Genomic DNA, 27,155 nt, shown 5'->3' with positions numbered 1-27,155 from the left:
AGGCCAAGAACAGGATGACTAGGTTGCATGGATGAGAGAGACTTTTCAGTCTGATCATTTTGTGCCTTTTGAATTCAGCCACATGAGTGTTACTCATTAAAAATATAAATCAATAAAATTTCAAAATGTGAAATGTCTGAAATAATTATTATGCTGAGGATCATTACAAGTTAGTATAGATTTCTTTAATCAGATTGCTTTCCTTTTTGTCCTGTACTAAGATCTGAACTTCTGGGACATTTAACATTTTCCCATATTTTTCTGTGTCTTAATAATGTAGTACTTACTATGGAAAAAGTGGGAAGTACAGTTAAGTGTAAAAGCAGCTTTAAAAATTTGCCCATGGTTCCATTATCCAGAGACACTACAGATAACATTTGGGCCCCTTCCAATTTTTTTCTGTATCTTTTAACCTGTTAATATCATACAGTATGTTCAGTTTGGTATATAATTTTCTATTTTGCTTTTTTTTTTTTTTTACTTTATGCTATATAGAAAAATTCCCACTTAACCAAAATCCTCATAGAAGGGTAATTTTTAGTGGTCTTATAATCTGTCGTGTGAATCTACCAGTTTAGTTTAGCCAGGGGATGGAGCTAGGTGGGGAAAGGAAGAGACATTGGGATCATGGAAGCCTTTGGAAGGTGAGGTGGGTCTGGGTTAGGTGGCTCAGCTGGGCATGTCAGCCTGACAGGCCAGGACTGAAGGGCACAAGGATTTCCACGCTTTCCTTCCTGCTTCGGTTGCAGACCTTGCTGCCCTGCTACCCCCACATGAGCTCTGGGCTCCAACCATGCTGAACTTGGCAAATTGAGTTGTCCACTTGTCTTGTGTCACCAGTAAGCCCTGCCCTCGGGCGCTGTGTACACACCACTGTCAGCACACTGGGCTGCCTGTTGGTTCACTTGCCTGTATCTCCCTTTAGACTGAAACCCTTTTGTATTTATGCCTTGAATGCCTGGCAAATAGGATCATTAATAAATCTTTGATGGTTGGTATGGGATTGGGTGGACAGATAGATTAGAGATACCCAAGAAAAGGACCAGTGCAGCCCTAAGGAAAAGAGGCCAATTGCTTAGCCTCCTCTGTCCTTCTGGGCCTGAAAGTCCACTCATGCCCTTGGTCCTATATTTGAGGGCTGGGCCTCTGTGAGCTAACTGTGGGACCAAAACTTCACGTAGACGCCAAAATTTTAGGGCCTGGTTTCTGTGTGTTCCGAGTTCAATCACCCTCTTGCTTAGATTTCCTCCCACTCTAACCTTCTGTGAGTATGATGTCGACATTCTTAGAATGTGGGTTCCCTCTCTGCCTGTGTGTCCAGCAGCAGCCTGATGAGCCGTGAAGACAGGCTGGGGCTCGCCACTGTTCCTGACAGAAGACTTCTTTGTGAACACGTGTCTGCCCATAGAAACAAGACCTCTTCGGGATCACCTCTCACATCATGCTAGTTATTTATCATCCAAATCTGTAATCTTCATAGTTAGAACCAACGTTTCCAGATGTCTCTGTACACTCTGGTCAAGGAATTCTTAGAGTTAAAGGGGCAGGGAAGGAAGATTATGCATTCCTGCAGTTTTCTCTAGGACCTGAGAACTGAACACAAGAGTACTGCAAAGAGATTTCTTCACGAGCTCACATTCCCTGGTAGTTCCTTCAGGGATATGCAACTCTCGCTTTCTCTCTTCTGCTTCGATCCTGTGAGGTAAGCCAGGCCAGCTCTGGGAAGGTCGTAGGAGTGAGGATGCTCAGTCAGTCCACTCCAGCTGCCAGGCTTGGTGTTCCTAAGGGATCATGGAGTATTACAAACCTGCCTTAGTCCCAGCACTATGTGTGGTGCCTTGGACATCTCAGATTTAGAGATGTTTTTCAGAGCAAGGTATGAACTTGTTCTTTAAATGATCAGCTTTGTCACGGATGGTCCAGGTGCTGGCTGGTCTGAGGCAGACTTGTCCCTGCCTCTGCCTGCCCCCTGAGTTGACCTGACTTCTCCGTGGTCCCTGTGGGCTGTAGCTGGGGTTGGGCATTCTGAAGGACAAGCCTTGAGGTTATTGTCTTTCCAAACTGCATTCTGGTAGAGTTCTACTATTTGAGAGCTGATTTTCCAGAACACTTCATCAGAATCATCTGGAGTGGACTGTGGGGACACTTATTTAAAATACACGTTCTTGGGACTTACCTGATAGTCCAGTGGCTAAGACTTCTCACTCCCAATGCAGGGAACCCGGGTTCAGTCCCTGGTCAGGGAATTAGATCCCACATGCTACAACTAAAGATCCTACAATGAAGATCAAAGATCCCACCATCCAGTTCCAGGTCCTGTTTAAATCACTGAGGGAGTCTAGAAACCAGATCTCTGGGGGGCTGCCGTGTTTAGGAAAAACAGGCAAGTTTGATGGAGCCCCTTGTTAAAGATTATTATAATTAGCTCCTATTCTAGACTCCAGGGACTCAGCATGGTCTTACTCTTCTTTATGACTCTGTCACCCCAGGTAGTAGCACCAGGCCTCCATTGTAGTTGGAGTAGAGATCCTTTGGTCTCAGGCATAGATGGATGAAGGGTGAGTTTGCTTTGCAATCACTGCAAAGAACAAAAAAGTTAGAGGAATACATTTGAGGAAAAGCAAAGACCAGATGTTTAATTTTGTAATGCTGCATGTTAAAGGGGCAACAGGTAAGAGTGGAAAGAGTGCTGATGTGTTGGAAAGTCAGAGTCGGGCACAGAATTATTACATGTGTAGTGGCCTGACCTTGGGCAGGTCCTCTGACATCTCTGGCCTGATGTCCTCTGTAAAGTGGAGTGAGAGTCAGAAGTGGTAGTAGATGTGAATGTGCTTTGAAAACTGGAAAGTGCGTTCAGATCAGGAGTGAAGAACGGTAGGGGTAGGGACAGGGGCACACAATGGACTGCTGCAGGGCTCCTCTGTGGTCAGGTCTAAATCGAGGCCTTCCGGGGACCAGGCCAGCTTTCAGCAGGATGGCAGCGCACATATGCCCGGGGTCTACTTCCTCTCTACTCTATCTGGTTCCTGAGCTGACAGGGCCCTCTGTTCTCTAGACCAGTGTCCCAGAGGCTCTGTCCACATCGTGTTCTGCAGGTGCTCAGTGAATGGACCCGGGGAAGGGCCTGGTGCAGTGAGGCTCCTGTGCCTGAGGGAAGGCAGGAGGTGGGGAGAGGAGGCTCTGGGGATGGGGCCCAGGGTACGTTGCAGAGAGAGCTTGTGTGAGCGGCCGGCCTGGGAGTTGACTGAAACCAGTTATGTGTGTCTGTACCCGCTCACTCAGCAAATATTTGAGTGCCTACTGGGATGAAGCTCTAGAGCTTAGGTAGGGACCACGTGATCAGTCTGCTAAGAATTAGAATGAAAGTGATACGGTCTACCTAGAGTCGGCACATGCCGGCCTGTCCCAGTGCCTGGCCTGCTGCAGGACTGCTATTCCCTGCAAACTCTGAGGTGACCTGTCACTGTCCCCTGGCCATTCCTACCCTGCCACCTGCCATGACCCCGATTGTCCCCTTAGGCCTCTGTAGGAAATGTGCTGTGTGGAGCCTTGTAGGGCCAGTGAGTGGAGAGGGCAGTGAGTTGGGGGCAGTGGGTGTATGTGCATCTCCCCACAGCAGCAGCCCCCTCCTACCTTGGTGGCTCCTACAAGTCACTGTGTTATCTCATACGGCCACCTTAGCAGCCTGTAGGAGGTGTGACATTTTCATTTTTCTGGTGAGATACTCAAGCCATCAAGGCTTTTACTCACAGGCCTTTACACGGCTGGTCAGTGTGGAGCCAGGACTTCAGCTCAGAACTCTCAGGTTTGGGAAGTGAAACATCAGGGAAAAAGTTTTTTAAGGGCATTGTTATTGTCTGACTTTAGAATACAGGTAAAAATGTCAGTATTATAAACAGGGAGGACCTCTGACCCCCACCTGCAAAGTTCCCCAGCCCTCCTAATCCCAGAAATGACTGTTGATAGTTCATAGTGTGTGTGGTGTAGACATTTTCTTTGTGAATGTGTGGATGTACACTCATTTATATAATCTATTTCTTCTCACCTAAATAAACTTATACTCTCCTGCAGCCTGACCTCTTTGTAAAGTACCTTTTATTATGGAAGATTTTCAAGCACACATAAATAATGCGATGAATCCGCATTCATCATCCAGCTGCAACATCAACTTCCTCGTTCTTGTTTCATCTTTTTTTTCCACTTTCACTTTTCCCCCTCGAGTACTTTAAAGCAGGTCCCAAACATTTTCTCATTCCTTCATAAAGACTTAATTGTACATATCTAGCAGGTGAAAAAAATTTAAATATGCCATTATCACAACCAATAAAAGTAACAGTAATTCTTTAATATAAACTAATGCCCAGGCTGAGTCGGTTTTTGTCAGCCATCTCACAAACGTCTTTGAGCAGGTGGTTTGTGTGAATCTGGTTCCAGTGAGACCCGCCTGCTGCCAGTGGCTGGTGTGTCTCAAGTCTCAGTTTATAACTCTGCGCTGTTTATTTTCTGGAGAACTTTGGTTACTTGTCCTGTAGAAACTCCTACATTCTGAATTTGCTGATTGCAGCTCCCTGGAGTTGTTTAACACGTGCCTCTGTGCCCCGTATTTTCTGAAAATGGTCATTTGTTTTACAGACTTGATTAGAGTCTGTGTTTTAGGGCGAGGACACTTTGTTATTGGTGCTGTGTGCTTCCTGTTGCATCACATCAGGCGACTGTCATTAAGATCCATCAGTGAACCTGACTGAAGGTTGTCTTTCCACATCTGTACATATAGTCCTTAATTTAAAAATAATTTTTTTTTTTTTAAGAAACACACGTGTCAGGGTGCTTGAGTTGGAATGACAAAGAAAGGCCATAATGGGGCCCTCACAGACAGGCTCCATGCTGTGAAGAAGAGAGTAGACTTGTGGAGAGGAGGAAGCCCTGGACCACAGGGAAGACCTGGAGCAGAGGCCAGAACAGTGCTGTGCTGCTGGCAGCCAGCTGCTCTTCTGGGACATTATGTAAAATGATGTAACTGAGTGAAAAAGTGGTGCTGAGCTGGCTGCCTCTCCCTGCTCAAGTCACTGAGCTGCTGTCGTGGTGAGGGGTGCTCGTGGACGCCGAGTTCCAAGTCCGTGGTGTGTAGGAAGGCCCTGGGCCTGAAGGGACCGTGGCCTTTTGGTCCTTATCTCTTGGTACCCTGGAAGCTGAAATCAGGGAGGTCTTCTGTTGCTCCAGGGGTGAGTCCCAGACTTGTGGTGGGCCTACCTGCGCTGGAGAGAGTGAGTGGGATGGCCTGCCGCAGCAGTCTCAGAGCAGGAGAGGGCACCTGGAGACCATGGAGTCCAGTGCCTCAGTTTACAGATGAGGAAACCGTGGCCCAGAGAGGAGAAGGGAGGGTTTCAAGACCACCTAGCAAGTGGTCTTGGAACCACTATAAGCAAGCTGGAGGCTCAACTGTGACCAGCATCCAAGCCTCTGATTCTCTGACTGGTAGTCAGCTAGCATTTCCCCCTTGGAATTTCTGAGGTGACCAATTCTTACTCTGCAGCTAGAATTTCTGGGTATCCTTTGGTGGTGTTCTCATGCTTGTTCTTGTTCAACTCCTGGTGGATCTTTGAACTGGAGGTGGTCATGAACGGTGGTCTGTTTCTCCCCGCATGTGGTGCCCAGCTTGGTCTGTGGTGGTGCAGTGGTGGAGTGAATACAGACTGTGTCAGGAGTCCCAGCCTCAGCCCCGCATCCATTAGTCAGCCAAGAGGTCTCATGCTGCAGTTTTCCTGAGGGGTAAAAGCTTTTCCTTCATTATGTTTATATTTATTTTTTACTTACGGTAGGTGATACTGATTTTCTATTTTCAGCATGGATATAGCCTTCTCTTTATTGAAAGTTGGTAGACTTAGACAAAATAAGGTAGATAGGATTCCAGCTTAGCAGAAGGGAAAATGCAAAAGATGGCAGTGTGGAAAATGTTGGACCAGATGACTTTTTGTCCTTGCCAGCTTCCTAACCTTTCACGGTTCCAGGGTTTTCTTTGTATTCTGGTGTGTGCTGGTCACAATCCTCTGGCTTGAGCAGACTCACCCACCAGCATAGAGGCCGTCCATAGTTACAAGCACTGCCTGTGAACTTTCAGTCTGATTGAGCGTGTATTTATCACTTGGGCAGTTCCCCGGGAGAATGGAAATACACTGAGACGGGGTCCTGGTTCCAGTGGAGGCTGTCTTCTTCTTGTGTGCTGTTATTTACGTGGTCCATTCTGGGCTACATTCACGGAAAGTTTCTGAGTCATTTTTCTCTGGCTAACACCCCACGACTGCCACCCTCTGCCACTTCTAGGAAGTCTCAAGGGTTCAGTCATAATCTGAATTTCCAGGCGTGAGAGAAGATGGGGGTGTTGGTGTGGAGCGAGGCACAGAGAGTGGGCTGCAGAAACGGGCAATCATGTCTCTGCCTTTCAGATTTCCCTGGGGAGAGTCTTCACCCCGAGCTTGCTGACGGCCAAGGATGGCAAGCAAGGGGCCCTCAGCCCCTGCGTCCCCGGACAGCTCCAGTGCGGGGGGGCCCAGTGGCAGCAGCAACGGCGCTGGTGAGAGCGGGGGCCAGGACAGCACGTTTGAGTGCAACATCTGCCTGGACACAGCCAAGGACGCCGTCATCAGCCTGTGCGGCCACCTCTTCTGGTCAGTACCCTTCCGTTCTTCTGGGGCACACGTGCCAAGTCTAAAAAGCTTGTGGCCCTGGACAGTTTTGGAGCATTTGGGTCCTGATATACTCAGGCCCAAAGGCAGGAGACCTGGGTTCTCATCCCCACTGTGCTGCTGATAAACTGAGTAACCTTGGACAGGTCCTGTCCCCACCCTGGGCTCCCTGACCCCATCGCTGAAGTGACAGTGCTCACCATTTAGTGAGCACCACTCCATGCCCACTTGCTGCACTGAGCCAAGAGGCAGTTACAGTGCAATGGCCCTGAGCAAGGATCTTGCCCTGAATCCTGACTCCACCACTTTCCTCCTGAGTGACCGTGGGCAAGGTGCTTCCACACACAGTGCTTCATTTTATAGGGTTGTTTGGGAGCATTCAGTGACTTAGAAGAGCATGTAGAAATGGTATGTTTTAGCTGTGATCCTGATGTTTGTTACCATATTTTACGTATATCAAAATGAAGTGACAGAGTCCGTGTCCATTTCAGCCTTGGTGCTTATAGAAGCCCCTCCTGGCTCTGAGAATCTGGGTGGATGTCAAGATTTTATTGATTTATTTTTTTGCTCTTGCTTTTGAGCTGGACCCTGAGGGTTAAATTGGGTAAACGAGAGGGATGAGAGTGCCAGCCAGGTAAGGTGCAGAGCGTGCCGCCCGAGGCAGGTGGTTTGCATGGTCAGGTTCATGTGACACCTGAAGCTGCTGTGTGGGCAAGGAAGTATTAGAAGCAAGAGGGTTAGAGGAGGATTGGGCTAGATTGTCAAACCTAGATTTGATTAAGCAGAACATGGAGCTGTTGAATATTTTTGAGCAGAGGATTGGTGTGAAGAAAGGGTCATTTAAATAACGTGTCAGTAAGTTTAAATTGGCAACAGGGAAAAGGATAAATTTATTAGCGATTTTTTTTTTTGGAGGCTCTTGCTTTGATTATTAAGTTTTATGCAAGAACTGTTTGTCATCAGCCCTCTCTTAGAAATTGAAGATACTCTAGTTTTGTGACTGAGATATCATAAAACCAAGATTTTAAAAAATTAAGAATTCAGTCAGGGTACCATTGGAAAGAACACATTCAAAAATGAAACAAATGCTTCCAACCCTAGTGGTTTGTCCCCAAGCAAATCTGCTGTCCTCGCTCTGAACCCCAGCTTCCTTGTCTGTGAAGTGGAGACAGTTGCCTCGAAGGTTAGTGTGACGACTGTTGAGTGACATGGAAACAGGAATAGTCATTCAGCCATAGCCTGGCACACAGTGGTTGTTTAATGCCTGGGAGTGACCATCATCATTGTTAGAATCCAGAATTTTTCCTGGAGAGGCACCCTGTCTTCTCCCCTGCAGCCTGTGAGGGAAGTTGCCACTGGAGAGCTGCCACAATTTGGGGTGCCCTCTGCTCTGTTGGGAATGGAGTTGCAGGGTTAACGTTGGAGTCAGGTGTCTGTTATGTCCAGGGAGGTTGTGTGTTCTGGGTTATGAGGGTAAAGTTCAGTAATTGGGAAAGGAATTATCGTCTGAGTCCAGAGGAGATACGTTGCGTCTGCGTTTTCTACTGTCCTAGCGCTTGGTAGGCATGCACCAAGTGTTTGTTGGTTGAGTGGATGAATGAATGAAGAGAGAAAGAATAAATCTGGAGGTAGAGTAACTTTTCCTTCAGTTCTGTAAATGTCTCCTGCACCCAGTGCTGGGCAGCAGAGGGACAGGAAACTGGAAGCCAGAAGACTTGTTTTGTTTGTTTCTGACTGTGCTGAACCTCCGCTGCTGAGCAGGTCTGCCTCTCGTTGCAGGCCTCTGGTTGCAGTGGTCTCTCGTGTTGCAGAGGGCAGGGTGTGGGGTGCTCAGGCTTCAGTGGTTGTGGTGCACGAGCTCAGTTGTTCTGTGGCATGTGGAGTCTTCCCAGATCAGGGATTGAACCCATGTCTCCTGCATTGGCAGGAGGGTTCTTTACCACTGCGCCAGGGAAGCCCAGACTTCTGTTTTAGTCCTGGTGCCACAGGCAAGTGGTGTCATGTTTCAGAGTTTGGTTTCTTCATTTGTAAAATGAGAAATCAGGCAGCAGTCTCTCCCTAAGCTGAATGTAGACCTTTCTGCCAAGCAGTGTCCCCGTCTTTCCATTATTTCACAATGTCTTTACCGTGCCCTTGAACTTTTAAGCTGCTTCCTGCCTGCAGAGCTCTCAGGGCTGAGAACAGCCTGAAGATTTTGTTAAATTGGGTCTAGATCCCACCTTCCTTGGGGGCCTGAGGAGGCTGTGAACCCACTGAAGTTGAGTCTAAAATAGGACATGTGTGCACGTGCGTGTGTGTGAGGATGCCCCCGTGAATTTCCCTGCACGGAGGATCCTTAGCTTTTGTTGGTTTCCTTCAGAGGTCGTAACCCCCCCAGAGGTCGATTTGTAGAAAAGCTGGTTTGGGGAGGGTCTGGAGCCTGGGGATCTTCATAAGTAGTGGGACTCCGAGGGTAGAGACTCGGGTCTTGTCCCCATTGCTTCTCTTCCTCTGTGGCTTTAGCTCAGTCTTTGCTAATTTCTGATACCATCAGTCCCCACAGGCTCTCAGTGGGCTGCAGTACTCCACAGTTCAGTCCTGTTGCCCCTTTCTCTGCTCCCACCACACCCAGTGTTTCTGTTAACGAAATCATTTTTTTACCTTTCCCCCTTTCTCTTTCTCCTTGATGAATGCTTGCCCTGGGGACTCTTGCAGTTGGCCGTGTTTACATCAGGTAAGATGCATTTCATTTTACTTTGTCTTTCATCAGCTGTGGTTGCACAAGACACCCCTGGTCTCAGGAGACTGCTGTCAGCAGCTGCAATCTCCCCTGCTTGTGGGCTCATTTGCCTGTGTTCCCCCTAACCCTGTGTATTCACCTGCCTGCTGACAGCCACTTGATGAAACAAGAGGTCAGTGGCGTCCCAGGCGGGGTGCTCCTGACTGCTGCCAGTGGCCTTTGTGGCTTTGGCAAGCTGCTCCTCTCTGGGTCTCATTCCCTCATGTGTAAATCAGATTGGATGTGATAGTATGTTAGATTTTATTGTTGAGATTGTGTTTCTATAAAAAGTACCTCCCATCATATCAGCACTCTGTCTAGCCTTAAAGGCCTTGAAAATACTAGGAAGGGGAGAACTCTTTTCGTCTCAATGGAGAGCTTCTATGAAAAAGTCTGTTTTCCCAGCATTTGATTATTATGAAAACCAGTTGGTAAGTCTTCTCCAAGACCCAGGCGCCTGCTTGGTGGGACAGAGCGGGGCCTGGCATTGATGGCTGGCTGTGAATAATCGCTGCTGGCTGACAGTCTCCATGGTTGTTGGCAGTCAAGCCCTGTACTCGTAGGTGGCTTGGGAATGTAGAGGGAGGTTAGAAGTTCCAGACTGCTGGAGCCTCAGAATCTGAACGGGAGAAGCAGAGGAAGCGAGAGGGCTTTCCACTGCGTTTCCAGGCTGTGCATTCTGACCCCAGTGGAACCTGGTAGAGCACGTCTGTTCTAAATCGATAGAGAGCACGTAGCACATTTTCACGCTTTTGACAGTAAAATAAAGGCAGTAGGGTATAAAACCGTCAGATGCTGCGTTCTCCTTGCCCTGAAATTCTAGATTCACATTTGTGTGATAAATGACGTATCATTGTGTCTAAAGGTACAATTTATGCTTTAAGATAAATATTGAGTGTGTATGTATGTGTGTGTATATGTATAGAGAGAGAGATTATAAATCAGTATCTAATGTCTATAAAGACACTAACGTAATGTATTTTTATTTTAATTTTGTTTTTGAGAAAACTAAAATTATTTTAATACAACCAGGGAAAGGACCTAGAAAACTCAAAATGGGATTGTTGTTTTTAATTTTGAAAGAAGTAGTTGAATGCACAAATTAATGGAAATGCATTAAAAAACACTAAGCAAATTTAGATAATAAGAAAAATCTATCCTTAGCACATAGTAAATAACCAGAAAATGGTCAGTTTATGTCTAGATACTGATGACTAAGGTACATAGTTGTTGAGGAAATGCTGTAAAAATAAGAAACAGAAAAATATGACTGTCAGGATCATACAATTGACCTGTTGAGGAGGTGGAGATTTAAAGTTTGTTATTTTGGGACTTCCCTGGGGTCCGATAGTTAAAACTCTGTGCTCCCAAGGCAGGGGGTGGAGATTCAATCCCTGGTCGGGAAACTGAGATCCTACATAACACATGGCATGGCCAAAAAGAAAAATAAAGTTTGTTACACTTACATGTGCGTGCTCAGTTACGTCTGAGTCTTTGCAATTCCATGGTCTATAGCCCGCCAGGCTCCTCTGTCTGGAATTTCCCAGGCAAGAATACTGGAGTGGGTTGCCATTTTCTTCTCGGAGGATCTTCCCCACCCAGGGATCAAACCTACATCTCCGGCTTGGCAGGTGGATTCTTTGCCACTGTGACACCTGGGAAGCCCTTGTTATATCTGCAGCCTAACTTGAGACTGGGTCTGTCAGACCTCTTGACACAGCTCCAGGCCTGCAGTTTCTTCCTGCTGGGAAGCCCCATGAGAGAACGAAGCATTAAAAAGCCTGTTTAATTATGATAGCATTTAAAGGCAATTTTGATTGCACCACTAGTAAATATTTATCAGGTGCCAGGTGCAGGATGAGAGACTTGGGTTCCTTGCGATGTTCCTTGCTGGTGTTCATGTTTCCAGTGTGAGACCTCTGGTCCTCTGCTGGCTCTGACAGACCACCCTGGTGGGCTTCCGCCCTTCATGCACTTTTCTCTCCTGCTTGCAGTGGTTGGAGACGAGACCTAACAGACAGGTGTGTCCAGTTTGCAAAGCTGGCATCAGCCGCGACAAGGTCATCCCGCTCTATGGCAGGGGCAGCACTGGGCAGCAGGACCCCAGGTGAGTCCATGGGGCCCCTCTTACTGCTCCCCGTGGACACATACTCACTTCCATTCAGCACCCCTCACCCCCACCCTTTAGTAGGTGCTTAGAGACCCTCAGTTTCCAGACGCTTGAGATCCAGATGGGAGTCAGCCAGGAGGGGAGCGGAGCTAGGTTGCCACTTGCTGGGCTGTAACAGACGTGCTCTGAGCACCTGCTCGTGGGCTGGTCATGTGCTGGGCAGCACCCCGGACTCCACCACCGCAGGTGTGCAGAGTGCTGTGAGGGAGCCTGGGAAGCAGGGTATCCAGCGGGAGGATCTGCAGGGAGGGCGGTGGCTGTAGCAGTGATGTAGAGAGTCAGGGGGAGGAAATGGGATTGGGAGACTTTCTGGGGTCTGAGATTTCTGGAGATGGAGGCATGAGCAGGTCTGGCATGCTGTAGACACAAGTACTGAGAGCCTGCATGGTGTGGTGCGTGCACACGCACACACACACATAAACACACTCTCTTCCTGCAGCTCCTCCCCCACACACTATCTCTTCCAGCATCACACACACATAGGCACACACATAGACACACACACACACACACACACACACACACTCTCTCTCTCTCTCTCTCTCTCTCTCTCTCTCTCTCTCCCTCCACCCCCTCGCCCCAAACTCCTGCAGTGTCTCTTAACCTTCCACCCCACTCCAGCATACCCTGTACCCAGACACACTGGCCTTCCCTTAAGGGACACACTTACCCTTTTACCTTCATGAGCCTTTGTATTTATTGTCCCTTTGCCCTTTCTACCCTGTTGGTCCTGCTCAACTCCCCGCTCCTCCTCTATAAATTCTCCATCTTTAATGAGCAGCCCTAAAGTCACCTCCTCCTTGAAGCCCCCTTTCCTCCCCACATTAGGTGCTTGCACCCTGCTCCGTTCAGTTGGCACCTCCATTAAAGAAGTGCCTTCTACACAGTAGTGTGATATTTTACAGCCCCTTTAACCCACAAGCACTTCAGAAGTGGTGTCTGTCATAGCCTGCTGCCTGATGGGTAATGAGCAAAGTACTTGCCCAAGAGTAGTGGGACATAAAGCTGAAGGTGATGGGGTGGAACGGAGAGACCCTGAATCTCAGCCCTCTCTGCTGACAGGCCATCTTCTGTTCCAATTTGGATTTTGGGTTTTTGACACAGTGACCCACTGGCAGTCATAACCAGTCTGGGTCCAGCTCTCTATTAGAGGAGTAAGCCAAGAGCAATCTGATGAGCATCTTGTAGCAAGTGGATTTTCTCTCTGGTTTTCTACACACTGCTGCTGTTGCTGCTGCTGCTGCTAAGTCGCTTCAGTCGTGTCCTACTCTGTGTGACCCCATAGACGGCAGCCCACCAGGCTCTCCCGTCCCTGGGATTCTCAAGGCAAGAACACTGGAGTGGGTTGCCATTTCCTTCTCCAGTGCATGAAAGTGAAAAGTGAAAGTGAGGTCGCTCAGTCATGTCCAACTCGTAGCTACCCCATGGACTGCAGCCCACCAGGCTACACACTAGGGAAAGGCAATTGCAGGTAGCACAGAGTTGATAGTTGATCTGACTGGGCATTGGTTCATGTGCATGGCAGGAAAAGGAGCCCTGGCCTTGACCTTTTTGGTGAAGGGCTCCCCCACTCAGGAAACAGATCAAAGCGTTTCCTAATGGACTGACTTTACACCGTTTCTGTTTCAGAGAGAAGACCCCTCCCCGTCCTCAAGGACAGAGGCCAGAGCCGGAGAACAGGGGGGTAAGGAAAATTCTAGAACAAACCTTCTTGAAATGAGCCCCTGACTTTAGAAGTTTCCCTCTTGGCCCTACACTATTTCTCCTTGATTACAAAAGTAAAGGGAAATTTGCAAAATACAGAAAGGAAAAGAGGGGAGAAAATAACTTATAATCACACCATCCAGAGATAACCACTGGAAACATTTTGGTCTGTTTACTTTTCTATTTTTCTATAATTATCTGTGTACACAAACTTTATAGATTTGTGTGTGTATCTTTTACAGATAGATCTGTTTGTATACATATATTTTTATTTTTATGGCATTTGGCTCCTGTTTTGTAACCACCTTTTAAAATTGTATTCTTTCTTTTTAAATTAAAAATTTATTTTTAAAAATATTTCTTTTAAAATTTTATTTAATGCCTTCTGTATGCTGGGCATCAATCTAGGCACTGGTGATGTACATAGTGAACATACTAAAGATCCCTGCGTCTGTGGAGTTCATAGGCAGCTCTGGGAGATATTTCAGGTTCCGTTCCAGACTGCCACAGTAGAGTGAGTATCACAGTAAAGCAAGTCACACAATTTTTTTGGTGTTCCCAGTGCGTATAAAAGTTATGTTTGCAGTATAGTCTATTAAACGTGTAATAAGCAGACATAATTTTTAGACAGTAAATTAAATTATGGCCAAAAAAAGTATATACTTCAATTAAGAAATACTTTATTGCTAAAAAATGCTATCATCAAAACCTTCAGCAAGTCTTAGTAGTAGTAACACCAGAGATTACTGATCGTAGATCACCATAACAAGTCTAATAATGAACAAGTCTGGAATACTGCGAGAATTAGCAAAATATGATACATCAAACAAATGATGTTGGAAAAATGGTGCCTTTAGACTTACTTAATGCAGGGTTGCCATAACCTTCCATTTGTAAAAAACACAGCGTCTGTGAAGCACAATACAATGAGAAATGCACAATACAATGAGAAATATCCTCAGAGAGGGAGGGATTTGTAATGATGTATCTTGAGATTTTGCATCAGTAATATTTTACTTCATGGCCATTTAAGTGATCAGATGGACTTAATGTAATTTATTTAATCCTTTGGATTGAATGGATATCTAACTGCTTCCTTTTCTTTTTTATATTTAAAAAATACTCTGGTGAATTTTTTTTTGGCCAACTGCACAGCCAGCTTGTAGGATCTTAGTTCCCCAACCAGGGATTGAACCCAGGCCCTCGACAGTGAAAGCACCGAGTCTAAACTACTGGACCACTAGAGAATTCCCCCTCTGATGAATTTATAACTTTTTTGCAGGTTCATGATTACTGGGATAAATTCTTAGTAGAGTTACTGGATTAAAAATTTGCACATTTAAATGTGCACAAAACAAGTATATTTCATTTCCCCATCTTTTCGTCTGTGTGCTTGTGTATGTATATTTTTATGTAGCCATTAGTATTCTGCTTTCTTCTTCAAGAAAATTGTTTAATTTTAAATTTTTTATTGTGTATTGGGGTATAGCTGATTACCAGTGCTAAAATTTAATTTTGACAATATTTTCCATAATGTTCTTCATGTCCTCTTTATTAGTTTTAATAATAATAAAAAATACTTATTTCATTGAATTTTGATGCATTATAATTTGTTTTTTTTTTTCATTGAAGGACCTTTTAGTTGCTTTCAGAATGAGGATCTTAGTAACAGCAGTGAACACTTGATGAATGATTATTATATGCAAAGAACTGTATGTTAAGGCTTTATGTGTATGATCTTATTTAAACCTTACATCAATGCACTGAACAAAAGAGAAAACTGAGGCTTGTGAAGTGACTTGTCCGGGGCCACACAAAGCTGAAACCTAGACCAGGCTTGTATTGAAGTCCTGGCTCTTGACTACCAGATGACCCCACGTTAACCATCCCAGGCTTTGGTTCCCAGCAGAGCATTGCTCCTAACACAGTAATCCGAGGCCCCAGGAAGGCGGAGGCCCTGGCTGTGAAAACTGAGATGTACCTCTGACGTTGACCAGCGCCACTCACAGCCGCCAGTCAGGCTTTGCCTGCTCTGCCCCAGGAGCAGAAGCCTGTGAGGACTTGTGGGGTTGCAGAGGTGTTGCTGGAAGTGGGGCTGGAGGGCCAGTCCTTGGGCTGGCCCTGAATGAGGTGGTGGTTCCTGATGAAGCAGTTGCATCTTTCTAGGTAAGGCAGCCCTGATCCCAGGAGCCCTCAGACTCTACCAGGCTGGTTCTGAGTCGAAGGCTTTTCTGTACCAAGGATATGGAAACCAGTTGTTTTCTTCCCTGTACATCTTATCAAAATCGGCTGTTAGGCTTTATGGGTAGTGCGGTCCAGCAGGAAGTTCAGAGCTGGTGCCAGGCTACGCTCAGTAGGGATGGGGGCGGCCACTTCCATGACCTTCGAAAGGCTCACAAGTGCAGCTGGTCAGCTCTTTGTGAAGAGCAGTTAGCCCAACAATTTTTCTTATTAAAATTATTTTAAAATCATTTGTTCTAAGGATCTACCCATGGATGCAGAGGAGGAGAGTTTTTTTAAGATGTGCACAGTAATTAAGAACATGGAGGGGGAAGAGGGGTCCACGTGATTAAGACTCTGCACTTCCATTACAGGGGGCTCAGGATCGATCCCTGGTCAGGAAACTAAGATCCCAAATGCTGCTCAGTGCTGCCAAAAAAATAAAACAATATGCTTTGGGACTTCGCTGGTGGTTCAGTGGCTAAAACTCTGAGCTCCCAAGGCAGGGGGCCCAGGTTCCATCCCTAGTCAGGGACTGGATCCCACATGCCACAACTAGCACAGACCTGGTGTAGCCAAATATTAAAAAAGAAAAAAAGCGTGGATTTTCAAACCATATTATTGATCTAGTTTCAGATCTAAACTCTACCCCTTACCAGCTGTGTGATCTTGGTCAAGTTATTTCACCTCTGAGCCTTGGTTTGGTTATCTGTGAATGTGGGTGATGCTGATGTAAGAATTAAATGTGATTTGAGTGTCCCAGTACTTCACTTGATGCCCAGCACAAAGTTGGCCCTTAGAAAATAGGAGTTAACCTATTTACAATATTGCAGTTCCTGCCGAATCTTTTCATGTGAAAGATGATGCCGGGTAGAACACATTATAGAGAGAAAAGCTGAGGATGATACCAGACTGCTGGCAGTGATCATTGCAGGCAGGAGTTATGAAGTGGAGGGTGAACAAGGAGACCTCTGACTTCTATGTCATTTATTCTTACAATATGTGAATTTCTCATAGCCAGCATATATTACTTTTATAATCAGGAGAAAAGGTGTTTTGAAGTTTTAAAATTCTCTGTGACAATATTAAAAGAAAAATTTGAGGGAAAATACTTACCCATATCTTTTCCACCTGTGTACGTATTGTCTTGTACCTGTGATCATGGTGTTCAAACAGTTTCATCTGATAACTTGTCACAAGAGTCTTTCTGTGTTCCTGCATAGTCACCGTAATGTTCTCTGGGAGGAGGTATGGAAATTGTGATCATGGTCTCCATTGTTGGCTGATTACGGTTCCACTTTCTATTGCTGTTACAGATAGTGTGTAGCTTGTTCTATGTTCCTTTGTAATTGGGCATGGGGGTTATTGCCACTTCGGCTGTTACAAAGCATGAAGAGTTTTCTGGCTAGTGTGGGACTCTGGGAAAGAACCCCTGGAGCTCTGAGAACCCTCACATGCATCAGCAGAGAGTTCTACTTTGGGCCAGAGCCAGCCCTTTCTGGCATTCACAGCTCCTTAGCTGGGCCACCTGGAAGGGCAGAAGAGCAGAGCTCCTCTGCCTTGGGGTTGAGATGGGAGGAAAAGAGGGTGGGAGGTGCCACACGTAAGTAAGGTGACATGTGACAAGTAGGGGAGAAACCTGCTGGTTCTGAATTGCGTCTCTTCCACACAGGGATTCCAAGGGTTTGGATTCGGAGATGGTGGCTTCCAGATGTCTTTTGGAATTGGGGCCTTTCCCTTTGGCATATTTGCCACAGCATTTAACATAAATGATGGGAGGCCTCCTCCAGGTAAGACCCTGTTCTCTTGGTAATTTTTCTTGTGGACTCCTTGGAATTGCACAATATGTATGTTACTACATGGATAATCAGGCTTTTCAAAATGCGCTAAACTCTTTCCAGATTACTGGTAGTCCTGGTCATGACACTGCACACTTACCAAGTGTTAGGCGTGTTCAGAATGCTTTCCATCATAAACTCGGGGTCCTCCCAATGAGCCCGTGGGATGGGGGTGCAATCAGCTCCATTTTACAAACCAGAAAACGCTCAGTAGTGGTTCCCAAGATATTTCCCATGCCCCTAAAATGAAAAGAGATAAACTGTACCAGCTGAGTAGAAGCATCATCCTGGGCACATACGCCTCACCTTTGACCATTGGGGGCGGGGAGGGCAGGGAGACTGCATGGAGTCAGGACCTCTCGATTACTAGCATCTTTGGCCATTTTCCCCCAGGACACACATGCGGCTGGTCCTAAGTCCCAGCCCTTTGGGAACTCTGCCTGGGTCTGCCACCTGCTTCTGCCTTTCTCCCTTTAGCTAGCTTGCGTGCCAGCTCGTTCAGTGTCGGGCAGGGTGGCGAGGTAGATGCCCTGGGCTCTGTTACAGTCTGATGCCCGGGCCTGGATCATGACCCTGGAGCTGCCAAGGCCACTGAGTGGAGCCCGTGCTCACTGGGGCCTCCGGTGTGCAGGGCACAGTGCATGGTTCCGGACCAGGAGCTCACACTCTCAGGACAGGAGCCTCTCCTGAGCTGTCCATTCTCCTCGTACCTCCATCCTGGTGCTTGGCACGTGGCAGACAATCCATGAGTCTTTGTTGCCTTCCAGCCTGCCTGACTCCACCAGAGTGCCTCACTGGGGAGGAACGCAGCACCACACAATCTGGGGACTGGCCTTCCTGACTTCCTCCACCCCAGAAGTCTCTCCTCTGTCCATCTGCTGTTTCAGCAGAGGAGAGAGGTCCCGCAGCGCCGGGTGTGCTGTGCTCCAAAGGAGCCAGTCAGGGCCCTGGGAGGAGCAGGCACCTGCCTGGCAGCACGGTTCCATCCAGCCTGGCCCAGTCTCACCTGGGCTTCCCAGGCGCACAGCCAGGCTGCCCTTGGGCCACTCCACCCCCCTGCCCCAGTCACAGGCGGTTTTCCCTGTCGTGTTGGGTACAGTTTGCCCATCTGGGATGGAGATTCTCCTAACTCCTTGCCCCACAGGCAGGAGGAGGAGCTCTGTATAGTAGCTTTTCTCAGAGCGGAGAGGAGTGGAGACCCAGGCTCTCAGCCCACTTTTGCCCCGAGCCTGCTATGCACTAAGGGAGACAGGTCGTCTTGTCTGTCTGGGTGCTCATTCTTGCCTCTGAAAAAGGAAGGCACCCCACACGGGGCTCCGTGAAACACCTCCTGACTCACCAGTGCCAGAACCCGGAGATGGTGTGCAGAGGCTGAGAGCACAGCTGTGGCGTCTCCACCAGCTCATGGACCTTGAGATGTTGGGAAGGTCCCCTCATACCTGTGCTTCAGTTCTTGTTACACAAAATGGGATGAAAATACCTACCAGGCCGTAATGTGTACACTAAACAGCGTACATCAGATACTTAACAGATCGCAGCTTTTCTTTTCTTCCTCTTAGACTTTCCTATTCTTTGTGCACCTGCAGGCAAAAACCCTCTTAGGATAAACTGGAGACTTTTATCCTCATTGTTACATGATTCCACATTTTTCAAATAATTCTAATTTTGTTTTGTCTGATATTATTTGGGGTTGGAAATATTTTTAGTGTAGCAGGATTCTCTTGTAAAGAGACGAAGGTTGATGCTCTGGACTTCTGACCCCAGCGGGCAGTGTGCACAGCTGTAGCATTCTCACAGCCTCTCCCCTCCCTTGTGTCCCTCCAGCTGTCCCAGGAACGCCCCAGTACGTGGACGAGCAGTTCCTCTCACGCCTCTTCCTGTTTGTGGCCCTGGTGATCATGTTCTGGCTATTGATTGCCTAATGCTGGGCTCCCGGCCCACACCCACGGCAGGGCCGCTGGACCGGTGACACGCCACCCCCACTCTTGATGTTTGACTTCCTGGCTAATCCTGACCCCTGGAATCAGTGGGGTTAGTGACACATCAAGGAGTCTTGCTTCTCCATCAGAGTTTTGGGACTCAAGACCAGCCGTTGAGGACCCTGGAGTCTGGCCACTGCTGTAAACACCCTGCTGTAACCTCAGGCCTTGGCATCGAGTCCGTCTCTCACTGGTTACACCATGAAATCCGGTTCCAGCCAGCTCAGCAGGTCCTGACTCCACACAGGGGAGAAGCAGGAGAAGAGGAACTGTCCAGTTTCCCCCAAAGTTAACATTACAAAGACAAAGGGATGAGCCCAGTATGGGAACTTTCTTCCATCTCTTTAAATACCCCTTGGTGAGTGGCCTCTGAAGTCAGTGGGACTCCTTGAACAGAGAGGTTCCCCTGCCACATCCCAGTCCTGTTCTGTCCTGTTTCCTCCTCTTCCTCCTCCGCAGACATGCATGAAATTGCCGTTCTATTAAGAACCTAATTGCAGCAGCTGGAGCTGGGGTTGATTCATGAACTCACCGGAGACCCAAAGATATATTGCCTCTGGGCCTTGTTCAATGTCTTCGGCTCCAGAGTGGCCTGAATGACCTCCTGATTTCTTGACGTAGATTACCTGCAGAGACATGTGGTTGCCCATCACCTTACCCTCCAGAACGGTGCACATCTGCCTCCTGCTCGGGGCCACCAACCCAGGTGATTGCCGAGCCCGGGACCGACTGCATCTTAGGAAAGATCTGCTGTGGAACTCAGGTGGGGTTCCGAGCTCGGGTGCAGAAAGGATTGAACAAGCAGCCATCCCAAAGGCTGCAGAAGCTCTGGGTGCATCCTCTCCCAGACCCCCCAGAGGATACTAGGGGGCCGTGTTGAGTCATCCCAGCAGCATGTTGAAGACCACTCTCCTCAGAAGCCAGATTGTCCTTAATGAAGAGGCAGGGAGGGGGAGACCGGCATGTGACTCTGATTTTGGTATGGCTCCAAGACCTTCTGTGTGTGTGCTAAAACCAGGGGAGCACGCACCTCCAGAGCCCCTGGTGTTTTGTAGAGCCGGGCGCAGAGACCAGGAGCCTCAGCATGATAAGAGGATGCAGTCTTCCCGTGGAAACCTTCCCCTGGAAACGTCCAGGGAAGCCATTCGTCCCCAGCCCTTGATCTGATTTTCACTCTGAATCTGATTGAGGAAGAGTGGTGCCGGCAGCAAGCCAGCTTACCGGGTGGGATGGATCTCGCTCTGCTGGTCTGGCCTCTTCCTAGAAATCTAGTCTCTTGCAGGAGAGACCCTCGGGATGGGGGGAGGTGGATTTACTCTGGGGCTCTCTCCCTTCACCGGTCCACACTGCTCCTGGGTTTACCCCAGTTGAGAGCCCCACCTAGTGTGTGTTCCAGATACGGCTCTGCACAGCCTGTGGAAACCGAGACCTGGAGGAAGATGAGGGAGGCCCTCTGCCCTCTTCACTGCAGCCCCCTTCCCCAGCCCCGTACCTTTCAATGCCAGAGCTCAGTGTTCAAACCGACAAAACACAAGTATTGAATAGGTGGTTCGTTTACCGAGCCCATTTGGTAGGAATAAGCCACCTGCTTTACAGTGTGCCTGATGGATTTTAAACATTCTCTGGGCGCCCACAGAAGAGTGCTCTTTTTCTCACCTCTGGAAATCCCCAAAGTGTGAGGCCCCCTGAAGTTTCTCAGTGCGATGGCCCCACCTAGTGATGGGCAAGAGGACTTCAGTTGGATGGATCCAACAGAAATGGGTCTGCAGAAGAAAGGTTAAAGAAAGAAGGGTTGCAGGTAGGAAGACAAATAATTTGGACCCGTCAGTGAAGTGGAGTGAGCCCAGGAGAGCTCCACCAGCAAAGGCATCCCAGGAAACTGTTAGAAAAGCCAGGTTGGCCCTGTGCTCATCTTGAACCTTGCAGGTCCCCACTTGCCCTCTGCCAGGAGTTGGGGCAGGAGAGCCGACTTGGGACTGCTGGCCCAGCCCCGACAGGGAGCCCCCTTCCACCACTCCCCCACCCCCATCCCCCACAGGCTCACCACGGCGCCTCTCTGCCGAGGCAGTTTTCCTTTCTTCTGTGTGTGTTTTATGTTCTTGGTCCCCAGCCCCTCCTGCCACCTATCAGAAAACAACACCGTGTACAGTGGCACACCTTGACCAGTCACTAATTTTCACTGTTGTGAAAGTGATTTGATTTAGAATTAAACAAATGGTTTTACATAACTGTGAGCTGTGGAGTTTCTGTGTCAGGGGAGTGGGGGTATAGGCTGGGGACTCATCACGCTGGTCTGGCCTCTTCAAAGCACCTTTGTGTCCTCAGGAATGTTAAACTGAGGATGGAAGTCTTCAAACACCTGTGGATAATTAGAAATGAGAAGCTTAGGTTGGAGGCCTGGTTTCATAGACAGCCCCACCCAAGTTGTGACCTGTCTGGCAGGCAGACTCAGTTCTGATAAGTGTGTGGAAATCTGAAGCTTGCAGGCTGCCACAATGGAGCCTGGCTTGTGGCCCGAAAGAGCCTTGAGGAAAATTGGGTTGTTGAGTGTCAGCATGTCTCTCCATGTTCCTTGACGAGGCAGGCTGTGTTGTCCTCCAGCCGTGCCCTCCACCTTGAGCAGGGGCCGTGCTGCTCTGTGGAGTTCCTTGGAAGACGGTGGGATTACAAACCTGGCCCAGCCTCAGGCTCCCCAGCACATCAGAGCTATAGGTCATCCCTCTGAAAGGAGCTCTCTTCACCCTCTTAAACTTTGACCTCAGAGTTACCAAGTTGAATAGTGTCAAGATGTAGTAGAAAATTTGAAGATAAGGGAGCTCTAGGAGTTGATAAACCCAGTAAGAAAAGGAAACAAAGCACAGAAGAACAGGACAGTAAAGCCTCCATGGAGCAGTCTGCCAGCCCCAGTAACCGTCAACACAGGTCCAGCCTTAATTTATCCCCACGCTCACACTTCCTCTCCAATTCATTTGTCCTGTTAGAACACTGTTTGGAAGCAAATTCTAGTCATAGCCCATCAATTAAGTATTTCAATGTGCATCTCAATAATGATTTTTTTAAAACTAAAATACTTTTCATGTACCTTTAAAAATTAATGGTACTTCCTTAATATCATGTATCTAATCATTGTTCAAATCTTCCTAGTTGTCTCATAACTTTTTCGTATAGTCTGTTGAGATCCAAAATAGACCCATACATTGGTATTGGATGTCTTAAGTCTCTATTATATCTGTATGGTCCTTTTCCATCTCTTTTCTTTCCCTTGGGGTTTATTTGTTAAGGAAACCAGTTCATTTATCCTGTTGAGTTTTCTGCGGCTTCACTTTTGCTGTTCGCATCACCGTGGTATTAACCAAGTCTACTTACGCTTGTATTTCCTGTAAGTTGGTTGTTAAGTCTAGAGACTTGGCCAGATTCAGGCTTTATTTTTTGTTTGTTTTGTAAGACTGTGTCATAAGTGGTGGTGTATACTTGCTGCATCATATGAGGAGACACATAATGTCTGGTAGTCCCTCTTTGTGATGTTAGCAGCCTTTCCTGATCACTGTCTAGATGTTCTCTGCGCTGTGCAACACAGTAATTGCTAGCCATGGGTGGCTGTCAGTCTCCTGAAATGTTGCTACTGGCCTGAAGAACTGAATTTTTAATCTTAATTTAAAATCTCACATATGGCTAGTGGCTACCACACTGGACAGTGCAGATTTAGATTAGTTCACAGGGGTTGCAAAATGATATACTTGAAAATAACAATGTGTTAAGAGTTTAGAAACAAGACTGCACTTCTGGCAGAATGGGACAACAGAACTACAGAGGACATGGGGAGCAGTGGGGTCAGTGGGCACAGCTGGTGGCTGTAGGCATGGCAGAATGGCACTGGGGCAGAATGCGTTCAGGAAGAAGCAGAGTCCTGGGGAGACGGGAGTAGGAAGAGAAGGCTTTAGGGTGAGATGTGGTTAGCTCGTGAGGGCCTGGTTTGGCTGTTATTTTGTAGGCAGTGGAGAGCTATCACAGGTTTTTGAGCAGAGAGGTGACAGAAGCGTAACTCTGGATGATTCATCAGTCCATTTTAGGTAGGATGATTCAGGGAGAGGAGATTAGAGATCCTAGACTGATTTGGTTTGAAGCACATGGAAATGACACGGAGTGTCTGGCTGTTGACCAGTAGACCAGTTCCCTCAGGATGGCAGAGCTTCTTGCACCTTAAGCTGGTGTTAGGGCCCGGGTTTCCATTTCTGTCGGCCCAGAGAGTTGATCGTGAGTCAGTCAGCAGTATCTGGCCTCAAGGACTGACCAAGCCATGGTCATGTAGTCAAACTGGACAGTTGACTTGGTACCAGAAACGCAAGGGGCCTTCTCTCTGCACACACAGGTCTTTTCTGCCCTCTAGAACTCCCTTTGAGTTCAGTGCTTTTGAAATGTTCTTTGTGTCCATGTTGAAAAGCTTTCTCTGGGTTATATCATTTCTATAGACTGCTGTTCTCTTCCTTTCCATTTTAACTTGTGTTTCTCAGAGTTCCCTCAGCTTCCCAGGGGGCAACTTGGGGGAGTTGTTTATCCCCTCACTCCCAGTGGGTGAAGACCATGAGGTTTGAGATGGGAAAGAAGGGAGAGAGAGTGAGGAAGGAGATGAAACAGACCTGGGTACCTTGCTTTGGGGCAGAGGGAGAGGGAAAGCCTCCCAGGGGTCTTGATTCCAAGGCTGCCAGTGCCTGGGTGTCTGGGAAAATATAGTGTAACCTCTTCCATGTGCAGGACAAATAAAAGTCCCGTGCCTTTTGTCTAGCCCTGAGGTGGCTTGTCAGGAGAGTTCCCTGGATCCCCATCACTTTAACTTAACACACAGTTTCATCTTTACTATATCAGAGCAGAGATTTCCTCAGACACTAAAGCCAGCTGCTGAAGAAGTTTCCTAGGAACTAACAGAAGTCAGACATATCTCCGCCACTGCCCCTCAGCACTTTCTTCACACTCAGGACATCAGTGGCCCATCTGACCTGCATCTGGTTTGGACTACATGGTTAGGGCAAGAGGGAAGAGAACTGTGCTCACCTTTGCTGGGACTGGAGTCAGTGGGATGAACTTCGTCATTGGTGGGCGTGTCCTGATTCATTTCCTTGGGCCCCCTTCCTGTCCCTTCCTTGTCATTTGTACACTTTCTCATGACCTAAATCTGATCTAAGAAAAGACCCAGCACAAGAGAATCAGACAGGAAGGACCTCAGGGACCAGCTGATGTGGTCAACCCTTCATCACACAGGGAACCAAATCCAGTGAGGGAAGTGGCCATCAGCCAGGTAGTGGCTGCCAGAAACCAGTCTGTTGTCCTAAATCCTGGTCCAGGGCTCTTCTCTACAAAAAGGAATCCGAAAAGGGTGAATCCAGACCACAGGTATATTTCCACTGGAAGATCTGGTGTTTCGGAGTCATTTGTGTACATACTTGGCTTGCTAAGGATCTGCCACCGAGTGTGAGCTTGCTTCTAGACAAGTGACTTCTCTGAGCCGGAAGCTTCTAAGAAAAGCTCACCCTCCACCACCCTACCCAAAGCTATTTGAGGGGTAAACCTGGTTTCTCCAGATTCATATTCTTGATTCTTGCTCTACTGAAAAGAGCTTTGAACTGGAGATTAAGAGCCTGTGTTCGCATTCCAGCTCAGCTCATTTTGAGGTAGTCAAACTTGACCCTTTAGCCCTCTTTTCTTCATCCTTAAAATGGGTAGAGGGTCCTCTGAGTTAGGTCTCAGGCCTGCTCTGAATCGCCCTCACCAGTTCGGGCACCCAAGGCGGGCGCCTCTAGCGCTAGGGGGCGCTAGGGCTGCCACAGAGCCGAGTCAAGGGGGCGGGGCCTGGCCTCGGCTGGGCGGGGCGTCGGCGGGCGGGCCCCGTTCCAGGTGCGGGTTTGGTCCTCACCGGGCGCCGTAAGCGGTGCAACCCGCTCGCACCCGGGGCTGAGGTCCTCCCGCGCCTGAGGCGGCGGCGGGAGCTTCGCCGAGCTGGTGTGGCAGCGGTCTCCTCCTCATTTCCGCGCCTCCGGGACCATGGCGGCGCAGGCAGGTAAGAAAAGGCCGCGTCGTCCTGTCCTGGGCTCGGGGCGCCTGAGGGGAGCTGGCGACCTCTCCGGGGTTTCTGTCTGTGTGGTCCCCGCTCCTCTGAGGGATAATTTGGCGAGTGAGCGCAGCGCTCCCCGAAGACTCGGAGGTTGTGGGGGGCGGGGAAGAGGGATCGCGAGAAGTGGGGGGCTAGCGGAGTGGGTCGGTTTCCCGCGAGCTGAAGTCCCTGAGGGGGGGAATGCCGGGGAGCATCTTTTTCTGTGGCCCTAGGGGCCGCAGGTCCTGAAATTAAAACTCTGGAAGCTGAGGAGCTCGGGTTTCCTTAGAGTGAGGGGTTTGAGGGAACATGGAGAGCACGGGAACCTCAGAGTTTGAGGCAGTTCTGAGGGAATGGAGAGTTTTCCCGGGTAATGGGTTTTCTGTGGAAAATTGCGGAGAGAATGGCTTTCCCCATGGGATCCAAGGCTTCTGGCGGGTATGTTGCGGTCGGTCTCCTGGGCGTTCGGATTCTTTGAGGAAGTAAGCAGTGTGGGCTCCTTGGGGGTTTAGGAAGCGATGGAAGGTAGGGAGAGTGCATCTTTCTGGGGCAAGTAGGCCCCCGCCCCGGGGCCCTCACGGGGTCCCTCTGAGAGCAGAGAGGAATGTGGGCCAACACCTCCTAAAAGGAAGTATCTAAGGGTGAAGGGTAGCTTCAGGGTTAGGTTGGCTGGGCCTGCAGTCCCCTCCCCATCACCTCACACCACCCTGCAGCTTCCTGCCCTCCTTGTCTGTCCCCCAGCACCAGGACCTTACTGTTTCCCAGCCACCTGTGTGGGTGGCCCATCCTCTAGGTCGACCAGGGTCAGCATCCAGAAGCTTTCTAGAGCTGACAGGAGGGAATAGTGGCGGAGGGAGACTGTCCTGGATATCTGCCCCCTGCTTCCTGGCTTTCAGCTTGTGGACAGTCACTTCCTCCATCCTGAATACAAGGAGCAGGCCACCAGTGGGTCACTTCCTCACCATGGGAGCATGGCATTTTCTCCTTATTCTTGATAATAGGCTTCTGGAGAAAGAGGGCTAGGGGTAGACATGCTGCCTGTCTCTTCCTGTTTTACCTTTGTTTTTAAGCTTCCAGAGTTTCTTCATCTCAAATGATTTCTAATTTTTTTTTAACCTCTAGGTAATGTCGGTTCCCTGTCTTGAACTTTGATTCTCAGAAACTTGTGAAAGATCTTAGAGTGCAGTAATGTTTATTGGCTCTTTCTCTGAAGGAACTGAAAAGCTGTCCGGAGGTATTAGTGCTCCTGGATGCATTAGTTTGTACATTCTTCCTTAAAAATATTTATTGGATACTTCTGAACCACGCGCTTAGCCAAGCGCTGAGAAATATAAACAAAACAGACACAGTTCTTACCTTTATGGTGCTTACACTCCTAGAGATGAACAGTAAATAAATGAGGTGAGCAATTGAGATAATTGCAGTAAGATTGCACCAGGGGCAAGTGGAGTGGATAGGGAATACATTCCTTCAAAAAGCAAGTTTATACTGAGCCCTGAAGATAAGAAGTTAGTCCAGCTAAGAAAGGGCAAAGAACTTTCCAAGCAGAGGGAACATTAAAAAGGTCCCGGGGCAGGAAGGCACGTGGTGCCTTTGAAGAGCTATGAGAAGGTCAGTATGGCTGTTTTATGGGAGAGGAAACTAAGGTTCAGAAATTGCTTGTTCAAGGTTGCAAAGTAAACCAAGTAAATGGTGTTGGTCAAAATTCATATTTTCCA

General features: G+C 48.2%; 2 protein-coding genes across 4 annotated transcripts in view; both read left to right on the top strand.

Annotated features, from left to right (window-relative positions):
• Positions 1–21,580, top strand: part of RNF185 (ring finger protein 185) — a 30,163-nt gene extending 8,583 nt beyond the window's left edge. For 2 of the 3 annotated variants that reach the window (XM_005908517.3, XM_070385830.1), the window contains exons 2-7: positions 6,444–6,665; positions 9,378–9,396; positions 11,436–11,548; positions 13,241–13,295; positions 17,208–17,325; positions 19,198–21,580. In XM_005908517.3, coding sequence (XP_005908579.1) covers positions 6,490–6,665; positions 9,378–9,396; positions 11,436–11,548; positions 13,241–13,295; positions 17,208–17,325; positions 19,198–19,295 — 579 coding nt within the window. In that variant the 5' untranslated portion in view covers positions 6,444–6,489 and the 3' untranslated portion in view covers positions 19,296–21,580. Of the gene's footprint in view, positions 1–5,197; positions 5,223–6,443; positions 6,666–9,377; positions 9,397–11,435; positions 11,549–13,240; positions 13,296–17,207; positions 17,326–19,197 lie in introns of those variants that run through there. The other variant, XM_070385831.1, reaches the window with a different exon arrangement.
• Positions 21,581–25,221: 3,641 nt separating this feature from the next.
• Positions 25,222–27,155, top strand: part of LIMK2 (LIM domain kinase 2) — a 54,552-nt gene continuing 52,618 nt past the window's right edge. Inside the window, exon 1 of the mRNA XM_070385827.1 lies at positions 25,222–25,404. Coding sequence (XP_070241928.1) covers positions 25,389–25,404 — 16 coding nt within the window. The 5' untranslated portion in view covers positions 25,222–25,388. The remainder of the gene's footprint in view (positions 25,405–27,155) is intronic.

The sequence above is a fragment of the Bos mutus genome, chromosome 17 (genome assembly GCF_027580195.1).
Source record: "Bos mutus isolate GX-2022 chromosome 17, NWIPB_WYAK_1.1, whole genome shotgun sequence".
In the NCBI taxonomy this organism is placed as follows: domain Eukaryota; kingdom Metazoa; phylum Chordata; class Mammalia; order Artiodactyla; family Bovidae; genus Bos; species Bos mutus.
The sequence above is the reverse complement of the archived record's forward strand: the minus strand, read 5'-3'. Positions and strand labels throughout refer to the sequence as shown.